General features: G+C 50.4%; 1 protein-coding gene and 1 long non-coding RNA gene across 2 annotated transcripts in view; one reads left to right on the top strand and one right to left on the bottom strand.

Moving 5' to 3' along the window:
* LOC107111109 overlaps positions 1-1,928 on the bottom strand; it is a 9,699-nt gene extending 7,771 nt beyond the window's left edge. Inside the window, exon 1 of the long non-coding RNA XR_001482545.1 lies at positions 1,587-1,928. This is a non-coding gene — a long non-coding RNA (uncharacterized LOC107111109). The remainder of the gene's footprint in view (positions 1-1,586) is intronic.
* A 1,279-nt stretch (positions 1,929-3,207) lies between these two features.
* Positions 3,208-6,939, top strand: BHLHE41 (basic helix-loop-helix family member e41). The gene is made up of 5 exons (XM_015412012.1): positions 3,208-3,484; positions 3,789-3,852; positions 4,164-4,271; positions 4,817-4,928; positions 5,668-6,939. Exons 1-5 carry the CDS (start codon positions 3,423-3,425, stop codon positions 6,732-6,734), a joined length of 1,413 nt encoding a protein of 470 aa, XP_015267498.1. The 5' UTR covers positions 3,208-3,422; the 3' UTR covers positions 6,735-6,939.
* The last annotated feature ends 6,662 nt before the right edge of the window (positions 6,940-13,601 follow it).

Genomic DNA, 13,601 nt, shown 5'->3' with positions numbered 1-13,601 from the left:
AGGCACAGCATAGAACGTACCCATCTAAGCTGCTCAACCCCTTTCAGGCTGCATTCTCAGGTGCTACGTGTTCCTTTCTAAGCTGCGGTAAAAGCTTGCACCCAGACGTCTCAGTGGGGCGTGCTAAATGGCAGCAGGTGTGCCTGATGTATCCCCAAGGCAACCCCCCTGCCTTGCGTCGACCCAGACCCGGTGTGCGCTAAGGCACGCTTACATGGTTAGAAGTGCCTTGAGGGTCACGGAGTTTACTCCCAAGTACCGGTGGCGAGCAGAAGCGTGTTATAAACAAAGCCGGGGCCAGACACGCAGTGCAGACTCCGCAGATATGTACTAAAAGGAAGGACAGGATTGCCATGGAAACAATGGGAGAGACTTGGAAGGCCCATTGGAAATAATGGGAGCCAGGAATGCCAATTGACTTGCATGGGCTCCATTGAAATACATTACAGCTCAAGAAGAATTGCAAAGAAAATGCTGAATGGATCTTCCATTAAGGCCTCTGGTCCCAAATACACTACTCTGGGACTGGGATGACAGGCCCCAGGGTGGAATGACAGCCCCTGGGGGTAGCAGATGTGTTCTGAGAGTGGAATGACAGCCCCCAGAGTAGAATGACACCCCAGGGGGGTAGATGTGTCCTGGGACTGGAATGACAGGCCCCACGGTGGAATGACAGCCCCTGGGGGTAGCAGGACTGTTCTGAGGGGGGAATGACAGGCCCATAGTGGAATGACAGCCCCTGGGGGTAGCAGGAGTGTTCTGGGACTGTAATGAAAGGCTCCAGAGTGGACTGACAGCCCAGGGGGGTAGGAGATGTGTCCAGAGACTGAAATGACAGGTTACTCCACTGTGGGGCCTGTGATTCCACTCCCAGAACATATCTGCTACCCCCAGGGGCTGTCATTCTAGTCCCAGAACACTCCTGCTACCACCAGGGGCTGTCATTCCACTCTGGGCGCTGTCATTCCACTCTGGGCGCTGTCATTCCACTCTGGGGCCAGTCATTAAAGTCCCAGAACACTCCTGCCACCCCCAGGGGCTGTCATTCCACTGTGGGGCCTGTCATTCCACCCTCAGGACACATCTGCCACCCCCAGTGACTGTCATTCCACTGTGGGACCTGTCATTCCGGTCCCAGAACACTCCTGCTACCCCCTGGGGCTGTCATTCCACTCTGGGGCCTGTCTTTCCAGTCCCAGAGCAGTGTATTTTGGACCAGATACTTTAATGGAAGATCCATTCCGCATTTTCTTCTTGAGCTGTATGTATTTCAATGGAGCCCATGCAAGTCAATTGGCTTCCTGGCTCCCATTATTTCCAATGGGCCTTCAAGTCTCTCCCATTATTTCCAATGGGCAATCCCGTCTTTCCTTTTAGTACATCATGACTCCGCATTCAGAATGCGTCCCCAGGCACAGAATACCCAAACACTACATGGAAGGTTCTTTGGCTCACCCTGCGAACTACACTCCTCTCAACTCAATGCCGCATCTTGGCCCCCCTCACCGCCACCGCCTCCACAGCTTGCTGGCTGTTGCGCGACGGTCGCCCCTCCCCCACCCCCTCAGTAATACTTGACGACTGACCCAGACAAACCGGGCTGTGCAAGGGCTGCGGCCTGGCCCCGGCCTCGCATCAGCAAGCTTCTGGGACCGTGCACCATCCACCCCCCCCCCGCCGCTAAATCATGTGCAATCCCAGAATACGTGCATGTCTGTATAGAGATATGAGGGGCAGGCATGTCTGCGGCTGTTTTCGGCCTAGAACAACTGGCCGGGCTTCCTCCCCGAGACGCGCCGCGCCAGGCGAGGCCGGGGCCCGCTTTCCGTCCTCCGGCCCCCGCCCGCGGGCTGCAGAGCCGCCGCGGCAGGAGCCGCTGACCTCACGTGGCAAGCCTTGTGCCGGCGCCGCTCGGCGACTGGCTGCCGGAAGGCGAGCGCAGGGCCGTGGGCAGGCGGATGGCCAGTCACGCACCCTGTCCAGGCACGACCACGGCGGCGGCTCGCTGCGAAGGCTGGCGGCGGCCGGCTGGCAAACGCTGGTTACGGCTCTCCACCTCCCCTCCCTCTGTCGAAACAGCACCCGGCCGCCAGCGGGGCCCCCTCCCTCCGGATGCACAGTTGAGCGAAGCTACTTAAGCGCTTTCTGGCTTTGCGGTACAAGGACAGGCTTTTCCCCGGAGACGGGCACACGAGGTGTCCGATCCGAGTGAACAGGGACGCTGGCGCAGAAATGACCGTGGCAGGCATGCTCGATGCTGCCAGTTCAAACGTGCGCTGTGTCAGGTGCTCCCAGCCATGCGCGCCGGAGAACTGAGTTTTGGAGATCCCGACGCGGGGCCCCCAGTGCACGTCTGAGGTCAGAATACGTGTCCTGCGCTCAGTCCAAGACGCCAAACATAACTTTGACAGCGAATCCATTCCGAAAGGGCTCCTAGCCCTAGACACGCCTCCCCCCGTGGCACTTTCGTGTCGCAAGGGAGAAGTCAGCGTCGAGAGGCCGCTGCCCGAGCCCCTGCAGCCTTACTCCCCTGGGAGCGCACAAAGGAGGCGATGCCGCCATCCACACGTGCTGACTCAGAAGCCGGGAGCCTTTGGTTCTGTCGAGGAGTCGCGCAAGGGATTTGGACATAAGGGGCGGACCGGGACGCTCCTATGCACGTTAATTCATGGACATTGGAGAGATTTCCTTTTCTAAAAATAATTGTCAGAAGCCCAGTCGGGACCGCGATGCCTCCCCGCGACAACACAGCCTGATTTGTTTCATTTGAGCCTCTGGGAGCTCAGAACACGGAAGTCGCCGGACACGTGTGGCTGCGGGGCTCCAGGGTGGACGAGGCAGGCGCGCTTAAGCGGTCGTCCGTTTATCACTCTCCCCCCAAAGCCAACGGCTAGGCTTGGAAGGCTGCTCTATCCCCTTTGCTTTCTTCTTCCTTTCTCCCCGCCACGATCCCTGAGGCTGCCCGTCTCCCTCCGCCCCGCAGCGCGGACGGAGCAAGGCCTCGGCGAGCTCAAGTGCGCCCCCTCCCGTCCCGAGGTGTCTGCGTTGCGCCCGGGAAGGCGACGGCTTCTCCGTCTGCCCCCGCCAAGGAGTCCCCGCCCGGCGGCGTCCCTCCTCCTCCGCGAGCCGGGCGGCTGCATGGTACGTTCTGCGCGTGAGGCGGCGGCTGGGGCGGGCTGGCGACGCGCGTGCCCCGCTGGCCAAAGCGCTGCTGGCTGAGGGCAGACGAGCGCGGCTGGGCTGCCGCTGCCGCTGCCGGCGGGGACCAGGGACACGGAGCCAGACAGAGACGCGGCTGGCACGCTCCCTGCTGCCCCACAGCCCAGGCCAACGGGCTGCCTGTATGTGCCGCGGCTTGGCTCCGGGAGAGTCGGAGCCTGGCGGCCGTATCCGCCCAAACCCAGCCGGAGACGCCGGCCAGCATGGAGGAAGGGGTCGCTCGCGGGCAAGACAGGCAGGGGCTGGAACACCGCGACTTTCTCGGGTAAGCGGCCGGCACTCCGCCTGCCATGCAGGGGGGCCCATTCTGACGTGCCCTGGAAACTCCTGGCGCAAGTCGGGAGGGGGAGCTTTGAGCAGTGGCGTTCAGTGCTTTTTGTTGTGGTCTTTGCTTTTGGTTTGACACACCGTTTAAGTCTTTGGATCTGCACACCTAACCCCATTGACAAATGCAGAGGTGGGGTCTGGGGTCTCTCACCCCCCCCCCCCATGACAAGCAGAGAGGACAGTGCTTCTCTCTGACAGGAGCTGAGTTTCTCTTTCCTTTCTGTCCCCCACCCTTTTTGCAGACTGGATTATCCATCCTTGTATATGTGCAAACCCAAAAGAGGCATGAAGAGAGAGGACAGCAAGGTACAAATAAAGTTTCCAGTAGTCTTCCAGACCTGTGGGATACTTTCTGCAGAATGGGCATGGATTTGAGCTTGACTAGGAGCAGCAGCCCCTCTTCATTCTGCTGCTGGACTCCCTCTCTGCTCTCAGTAGGGTTTTATTTGTTAGCTAACAGCAGGCTGTATGGGGGTGGATGGAGGGGGAATTCTCTGGGGCTTCTTAAAATACAGAAGGAGTGGGGTGGTGGTGGCTGGCTCGCAGGAAAGGCGCTAAAATATTGATTGGCATTCTGGTAAATGTACTGTTTGTCCTCCTGCCTGGATTTTCATTAGGAAACCTACAAACTGCCACACAGATTGATAGAGAAAAAGCGGCGAGATCGGATTAACGAGTGCATTGCTCAGCTGAAAGATTTATTACCCGAGCATCTGAAATTGACAGTAAGTCCAACCTGTGTGTGTATGCATACGGCCAGCGTGCCTTTCTCTGTCCATCTGAATCTTAAACTAGTGACTACAGTCTCAAAGCTGTAATTTGGCAAAGTCTTTGCAGTTAAAGAATAAGGCATATGTTGGGGGTGGGGGTGGGAATACTCCGTTAAGTTGTATTAACTCAGAATTAAATCTTGCTTAGAAGCAGGGCTTACTTCTAAGTAAAAGTGTACAGTGTAGCAGTCTCAAAAATAATGCTGGACTAGAGGAGTTTGTTAATGGTTTTAGAGTTTCCATACATTTAGTAGGGATTCTGGAGGATCACAGGCCCCCCCTCCCAACGTAATGAGAACATTCCCCTGGGTGGCTCCACCAGAGAAACACCCCAATTCTGCAGATGTTTCACACTGGGTGCAAGTGCATCCGTACGTGAATGCCATCAGTTCAGGCAGAGCAAGCATTCTATACTAGGTGAGGTGGGTAAAGTTTGGGGAAGGATAAGGGCTGCTTTTCTGTGATGATGGCTAATCACGAGGCCCTTTCTCGTTTGGCAGACGCTGGGGCATCTGGAGAAAGCGGTCATCTTGGAATTGACTTTAAAACACTTAAAAGCTCTGACAGCCTTAACGGAGCAACAGCATCAGAAGATCATTGCTTTACAGAATGGTGAGTAAACTGCAGCACATAAACTCACACGAGAGATGGCTGGGCAGAGAGGAAAACCCCAGACCGAACAGTCTGGCGATCACAAGGGACATTCTTTCTGATTGAAAAGGAATTGTGACACAGTGCCTTCGACAGATTCCAGGGGAGAGTTACTGCTGCCACGCAGACGTGGGTGGGACTGTTCAGATTAAGTGGTATGTGTTTTGCAGTCCGACCCTGTACATGTTTACTAGTCGCACTGATTTTAGTCGGGTTTTTCTGTCAAGTCAGTATGCCTAGGATGGCAGTGCTGTAGTCTGAACATGTAAGTTTACTCAGAAGCAAGTCCCACTGAGTTCAGTTGGGGCTGCCTGCTGAAGTGTGCAGGGGACTTGGGACTGAGCTGTCAGGCGTCTTCTCAAACCGTTGAGCCGAGGATGGCAGCTGTGTCACCCAGTTCTGTGCCACTTTACTGAGAGACTCCTGAATCCAGTGGCACGTACTTCCAAGCAAGGCAGCTGAGGATAGCAGTCTCCCATGGAAGCACAGACAGCCCCCTCCTCTTCTCAGTAGCATTTCATAAACCGCAGGTGTTGATTAAGTACTGATACCTTTGAGTCTCAAGCGTAATGGTAGGGTGTAAACATTCATGTATCCTGGTAATTTTTTAGACAAGGGACAGGCAGAGTTATGTCATGCCCGTAGTTCCAGGGGTATTGAGACTGACTCCTTTGCTACTGTTTCCCATCCCTCGTTGCAGGCGACCGGCCTCTGAAGTCTCCCCTGCAATCTGACCTGGATGCTTTCCACTCAGGATTCCAGACATGCACCAAAGAAGTCTTGCAGTACCTCTCCAAGCGTGAGAGCTGGACTCCCCGGGAGCAGCGATACACTCAGCTCATCAGCCACCTGCATGCGGTTTGCACCCGGTTCTTGCCCAGCCCCCAGCTGCCAACCTCCAGGGTTTGTGGCCGCCAGGGACCCATGTGCCCCACCTCCTTGGCCTCCCCTGGGCGGCAAGAGCAGGCTGGCCCCAAACTGGAGGGCCAGCCACACTGTGTGCCGGTCATCCAGCGGACTCGTAACAGCAGCAGCAGCAGCAGCGCCCCTCACCACAGCAGTGGAGAGCTTGGGGAGAACGACACGGACACGGACAGTGGCTATGGCGGGGAGGGGGAAGGTAGGCCGGAGGGTGAGAAGAGCCAGAGCCACATGGTGGTCAAGCAGGAGCCCTCGGGGGGCGAGGCATCCCCCACGGCCAAGAGGCTGAAGCTGGACCACCACAGCAGCAACAGCAGCCCTGCCTCTGGGATGCCGAGCCCTGAACAAGCAGTGGCTGCCCTCTTGAGACTAGACCCAGCCCTGCTGAGCTCCCTGGCGTCCTTTGGTACTCTGGGGGCAGGCGGAGGCAGGGGTGGCGGAGGGGCCTTTGGCCAGCAACCAGCCGCTCCCTTCTGCCTGCCTTTCTACTTCATCTCCCCGTTGGCAGCTGCCGCCTACATGCAGCCCTTCCTGGACAAGAGCAACCTGGAGAAATATCTCTGTTTGGCCTCCGCTGTTTCCATTCCTTTGATCCACCCAGGAACTCCGGCTCAGGCTGCAGTGGCTGCTCCTGCAGCCACAGCAGCTGCCTTCCCCTGCCTCTCCCCAGTGTTGGCATCAGCAGAGAAAGCCGGTCCCTCTTCCTCAACTCTCCTGTCTCCCGAGGTTGCGTCTCCTGCCCAGCACCTTCCTCACCCTTTCGCCTGCAGCCTTGGAGCATTCAGCATGGACGCAGAGCCCCCCTCCCAAGAGCAGCCTTTGCCACCTGGAAAGGAAAAGCTGTGAGGGTTCTGCACCCTAGGAAACGAGCCACACTGTTCATGATTCCTACTCAGGAGGAAAGATTCGTCCCTTGTAAGAATGGACAGCAAGCCTTTCCCCTCTCCATGAATGCTTTTAAAGGAGAACTGGACTAGGTGGGCCATTTATTATCAGGGGAAAGAGGTGGTTTCTTCTCTCCCCCCCCCCCATAACTTTTTAGAGAACTCCTTTCTCACTCCCCCAATGCATTTCTTATATTTCCAAACAACGTTTTTCATTCACACACATTTTGTAAGTGTGCCAATTTCTCCCTCCCCGCCAAAGAGAAGCAAATGGAGAGAGCGCTTTGGGGGAGGGAAGTTGAACTTTCGATGTATTGAAAGGGTTCTAAGATTCAGGGAAAGGGAGGGGGTGCACTGCATCTTAGATTGAATAGGCAATATGTGGGATATTGTACTGAAATTGTAATCAAGGGCACATGGATGTCATCATAGTAATAATGTATGGAGCGAGGTCTCCCGTGCCTGACTCAAAAATGAGGGATGCTGCCCACTGACATTTGCATGCTCCCCGTCGGAATGAAGGGAATGATGCAACTACCTTAGTATGCTCTTGGGCATCCCCCAGTCACTTCAGTGGATTTTTGTGCTGAAGAATTTTCCGGTGGATTGTACTCACGCGTGTGTGTGTGTGGGTCTTTAGTGTAAAGGGCTTCTTCCTTCAGAGGTAACTAATGCTGGGATTGTCAGCACTCTGGCTTGGGGAATCCATTCCCTCAGAATTCCATGGGCTCGTCTTACTTAGAAGTAGTCTGTGTCATTACTCTGTAATAAGCAGTTTTGAGGAGAGCAGCCTAAGATCCCCAGAGCCTTTGCTGATGAACTGTTGACAACTTCGTGACTCTCAAAAAGTCTTTAGGCACAATCTTTGAAGCAAAATGCATTCAAATCAGGTTGACAACAGTGGGACTGACTGTTCCTGCCACATGCCACTCCTCTAATCTTATCTGGTTGTGAAAGACCATTTATTCCAGTGGGACAGATTCTAGATATGCATGCAGTACTCCGGGAGGTGCCGCTCCTCTAGGTCCTGTTCATGTTTGCTTAGAAGTCAGTCCAAACTGAGTTCAGGGAGAACCCGGGAAATGTGGTAGGCCTGCACCCCATGGCCCACCAACAGGAGCAATGTTCCCTCTAAGCTGTGGAGTCTTCTGAGCAAAAATTCTACTTTGTGAGCTACCAGCATTAAAGTTGTGAGCGAGCGATTTGGCTACTGCATAAATTAGTTTGCTCTGGAGCCATCCTTCCTGAGCTAAGACAAAAATGTGTGAACCGGGGGCTAAAAAACTGTGAGCTAGCTTACACTAACTCAGCTTAGAGGGAACACTGAACAGGAGTGTGCCTCATATTTCCTGGATGCTAGCCAACATGTTGAACAAGAGAGAAAACAGGAAGGATAAGGATACCCCTCACTTTTCCAGTGTCTTTCCTACGGGATTCTCTTTCAGTTCTTTTGGGAAGTTGCACTTGGTTGGCTTACTGGATCAGTCCCTTTGTGGGAAGATCAGGGGTGGGGCAGGAGGCGGGAGAGAGTAGAGATGAGAAGAGCCTTCCTGTGTTTGCACTTTATTGAGAATTGACCTTGTTCCAATCTTGGGGTTGCCTTGTGTGCTCAGAGCTGCCCTGACTTCAACCAGGAGGGTTTAAGTGCTCCAAAAAATGTGAGAGGTATCCCACAGCCTTTTGTTTTGCTAAAGTAAATCCATTTGCCTGTATGGTTATGGCTAATGCGGCTCTGTTTCAGATTTTATAGATTACCTTATTATATGGAAAGGAACGTCACTGCATCGAGTTGTTTACCCCATGCTAACATAAGCTTACCTTGTACTATGGTGAAAGGAAAAAAAATGGGTGTCCAGATTTCTGCACTAGCCTTGCCCTTGTGCCTTTCACAGCAGCTGAAACACACATGCCCTAAGCACCCCTAGTTGCCCCAGTTACTAGGCCAGTCCAAGGTATTTGGTCACCCCAAACAGGGTAAGTTTCTCCCCTCCAAGGTCTGCTGCAGCACCTCCTGTGCTACTGAGCCCTTTCCTTATGTCATCCCAAGAAGCTGCTTGCTTGGACGGCATGAGTGGAGAACTGGCCCTACCTGCTAGAAGTGCACATCCCCACTGATGCCCAGAGACATGTCCAGCCAGTTTAGCAGTCTTGAAAGAATGTGTGTGTGAGGGAGAGAAAGAGAAAGAGTGGATGTACTTCAGCATCTGGCTCTCCCTTGCTTCTAGTGGGACAAAAAAAGTGCAGAAAGCTTCTCCCAACATGGAAGCCCAGCAGTAGAGAAAGCTTCCTGTCCAGTTGCTTATAAAGGCACAGAAGTTGAAAATCCTCAGAAGAGAGAACCGTCAGTAATGTCAAAGGGGTGCTGGGCATTGGAGGGTGATGGGCCAAGACTTAGTCACAGGGTCTTTCTGTCTCCAAACATCCAAATTTCCCTTTCTGGGGACTGTTGCCAGATGCCAGATAATCATACTGCTAAAGCTTTGTTAATAAGGCTTAAGCCAAGAACCTTGCCTAGATATTTTTAGTTTGTTGCCAAGGTAGCACTGTGAGAAGTCTCACTTGAATGTTATATAAGAGGTGAGCTACAACAGTTGGGGAGGGAGAGAATGCCAGGGGCCTCTTAGTCATTTGGGGGGGGGGTGCATTTTCTGCTGCTGCTGCTGCTGCTGTCTGCCTCAAATGCTGTGTTTAAATGACACTGGTATTTTCTTTTCTTTCTTTTCTTTTTTTAAAAAAATCTTACTAGCCTACTGAGTGGCTGTATGTAAATAGTTGTTAATATATACAGTGAATGATGCCTGACACACTATTTTTTTGAAAAGATGTGTTACAATATTTTGAGTTTAAAATAACTCTTCGAAGAGGAATTGCTGGGGGGGGGAGGTGAACTTTTGTTACAATGCTTATGCTTGGTACAAGCTTACGCGGTCTTAAATTATTTTTGAAAAGTAAATACTGTCTGCAAGAAATCAGCTGTTTTTAAGAACAGTTTAGTATGTGAGATATTAGGAACCAGTCTTTATATTTGGTATTTTCCAACACTCCATGAATGCTACTATCATATTGTGATTTAAACGAACAAGTCTTACTAAAGAATAAAAACTTTAATATACAAGATTGGTTGTCTGATAATTAAGGCTTCCATAAACTATAAAACAGCCCCTCTTAAAGTACATGTGGTGAAGACTACAGGGATGTGCAGCTTGAAAGTAATTGGTGTTTTTCATATCTGGATATCAGGGAGCTGAAAAATATTGGTATTCCCAGTTTCCCGTGTTCCAAATACAGATTTGGTATTTGGAGCCACCCCCACCCCCCGGATTCTGACATTATTTGGTAGCCCTCTTCTCTATGCAGAATCTCTCTGAATGTCTGGAGGGACGGGTTTTGAACAAATTGCCCCCAAATTGCAGCAAAGCTGCAGGTGCCTGTTCTTTAAATAACCTCCAAATTTCAAGTGAATTGGACCACCAGAACAGGGTGCCCCAAGCCACCCTCCATTGTTTGCTTTGGCGAGGGGGGTTCCATACTTTCTCCAGGACAAAGAACAATCAAAGACACAAGAGCAAGCAAAGCAGCCCCTGGCCAAAAGCCTCTCAAGCAGACGGAATGAACAAACCCAAAGAACCAGTGCAGAACCAGGGAATCCAAGCAACTGCGGAACAATGTGGCGAGCTTAACACAACTATAATACATAACCTGAGAATCCAACCCAATGTCTAACATAATCATCTGTGCCACAGGGGACAGGACCACTGTCCAAGCCCAACAAATGTAAAATCAGAAAATCTGAGCCAATATACAACCTGTCAACCCCTTAAAATCCACTGCAAAAAGCAAACCTGACAAGCAATTCATGTAAAGAATGCAATGTTGGAAGACCAACAAAACCAATTTAAAAGGACACTCATTGTGAAACCAACATTGGAAGCTGATACCAAGCCCTGGGAAGACAGATACAGCAGAAAAATAAAGAAAACACTGTCCTGGAAGCCTTGAAACACTGGCTCCCGATATTTCCAGTTAATCCCAAATATTTCCTGGTATCCTGGAAAATCCCAGGTACCATCTGGAGACCTGAATATATCTGGAAAATATTGATAAGGTATTTTTGAGTTATATATTCGGAACGGATATATCTGTATGCACATCCCTATATGACAATGAGATTTTGTAAAGACTCAGGCATGACTTTTGGAGTTCTTTTGGTTTTGAACCAATTATCACTTCACGACACATATGTGTGGCCATTTGCAGCTTGTGGGGAGAGAGGCTACCACAATTGTGCAAAAACACAGCGCGCTCACAAATTTTAGCTCTCCTAAATGCCACCACTGTGTGTGAGTGGGGACTTCCCTTGGTTCCCATAAAAGGTACCCTAAGTGTTAGCTGGCCCCATTATGGGCACTAATACACACATTTCTATTTACATTTCATATTTTTATTATTGTCTACCCACCAGCTATGCAATTTTCTTTAGTACACCCTTGTTCTCTTGTATGAAGGTTTTAAGATTATACAATGTACCTTCATTTTTAGATTAACTAGCACACATTTTCTATAAGTTAAACCACTGCTCCCTGTTTCTCCATTGTTAGGCTGTATATCAAGGAATTCTCAGGGAAACTTTTAAGCATCCTGGCCTACCTTCATTGCACAAATTGTGTGTGTGTGTGTGTGTGTGTGTGTGTTATACGGGCATTCTCTCTTGATACCTAGAAACTGCAAATCAGCAAAGTTAAACTTGAGTCCCAGATGTAAATATTTTAAAGGCCTTTACTTGTCACAGAACGGGACCATTGTGTGTGAGAAAGGAGGGGGATGAGATGCACAAACTGAATGTCTCAGAGTCCCGTGCCTTGTCATAGCATGGCCAGTGCAGAGTGGACTCTTATGTGGTGTGGGACCTGGTAGGTATGCAATGCAGCCTTGCGCCCTTCCAGATCCTGTGCCAAGTCAGTCAACCCTTGGCAAAAGTAAGGCCCCAGCTGCCCACCCCAAATGCCAGTCATGTTCTGCAAAGAAGCACTTGTAGTTTATTATGTGGGGAAATTTCCCTTAAGGGCCTAACAGCTTTTGGAGTGCAGGAGCTGTCGATACAAATTGCTAACAAATTATACTGCATCAGGTACACACACAGAGAGCATATCTTTGCATAAGGAAGCCTCTCAACAGATAATTCTGTGTGCCCTCTGCTGGCTCACCGGTGTCAGTTATCTTATTTCATAACACTACGAATAGGAGAGAAACATACTTTGCTTCATAACACCATTGATGCTATGAGAAGCACCTTGTGACTTGAGACAGTTACAGGCAAAGCACCTGAGTGGGCAGACTACAGAACTAGGCACAGGTTTCAGAGGCTTGTGTAGCTATGTTGACATGCTGGTTCAGTACAGTGCTGAAAGCATGGGGCCAGGCACAAGGATATGTGACTTGGCAATGTGGTGTTGGCTGTGTACAAGACCGATGTGGTCTGCTAGTGGCCATCTCATTAAAATCAGTACTCATTTGGGTTCACCAGCATGAGGCCTTTGGATCTTGAGTATTTGCGCCACCATTCCTCCTTCCTCAGGCCGTGCCTCTACCAGGAGTAGATGTTGGGACAGGGTCCACACAGGGAGATCTTTCTCATTGATGGAAATATTCAGAGAAAAGGAGGAATTGTTTCCCGTGGGTTAGAGTGGTTTGCAATCATGGGAGGTTTCTTGACTCCCACTGTCATACGTAGTGTGGCTTGCTTGTCTGTATCACCTGGATCAATTTCCCTACAGGAGAGCAGGTTGGATCCAGTGCAAAAACTGCACGAGGTCTGTGCAAGAATCCTGGATCTTCCTGGCTTTCCCTTCCTTTAACAGCCATTTCTGGCTCCTGGAAAGTTATTCCTGAGGTCATGGGATCCACATGAAGTCATAGACATTTGGATTGGAAGGCTGCAGTGGGAACAAAAGTTCTCTTTTTTTATGCCCCCCCGAAGGGGATTTTTTATTGCATTTTTATTAGCACTACAAACTATAACAGAAAATAGGGAAGGGGGGCTACATATAAGGATAAAGAAAAGGTACCCACTACTGACTAAAAACCCAAGAGAGGAGGTAATCAAATCAGCTTAAACATACATTATCGCTTAATCACGCTAATCCCATTATGAACTAAGTCAAGTATAGTATTATCTTTTTTAATTCTTAATTTTAACTGTTACAAGAGAGTTCCCCAAGCATCTAGTTTTAAAAAATGTCAAAAGCACAATTCAGAGCTTCAGTCTTCATTTTCCCTTGCCCAGTCTCTTTCACAGTTTGTAAGGACTTTTGGGGGCTGCTGCCCCTTTCTCTAATAGAGAATCTTCTCCGGAAGACCCCGAGTCCAGCTCGCTGCTGGACCTACTGTGCATCCCCTTTCCCCCTTCCTCCTCTGGCTCTCCCAGCTGGACTCTTAAAAATTCCTGTGCTTTCTGAACAGAGTCAACCTTTTCCTTTTTGTCCTTAATTTTGAAGGTTAACTCTGGAGTTAATCATCTATATCCGATTGTATTTGTCTGGAGAAAAAGAATTAAATCTTTGTACTTCTTTCTCCTTTGCCTTATTTCAAATGGAATGCCTTTTAAAATTCTGATAGTGTTTTCTCCAACTTTCATGGGTGTGCCAGATGCTGCTTTCAGGATTGCATCCCTCACATACCTCTTTGAGAATCTTATCACTATTTCCCCAGGCAGATTATTTTTCTTTATATATCCAGAATATGACCTATAGGCCACATCCATATCGCTCAACAAGGATTCCGCCTTCATATCTGTCACTGGGGCCAGTAATTCACTCATCATTTCCTTCAG

The sequence above is a fragment of the Gekko japonicus genome, unplaced genomic scaffold, assembly GCF_001447785.1.
Source record: "Gekko japonicus isolate JY-2015 unplaced genomic scaffold, Gekko_japonicus_V1.1 scaffold679, whole genome shotgun sequence".
NCBI lineage: Eukaryota > Metazoa > Chordata > Lepidosauria > Squamata > Gekkonidae > Gekko > Gekko japonicus.
The sequence above is the reverse complement of the archived record's forward strand: the minus strand, read 5'-3'. Positions and strand labels throughout refer to the sequence as shown.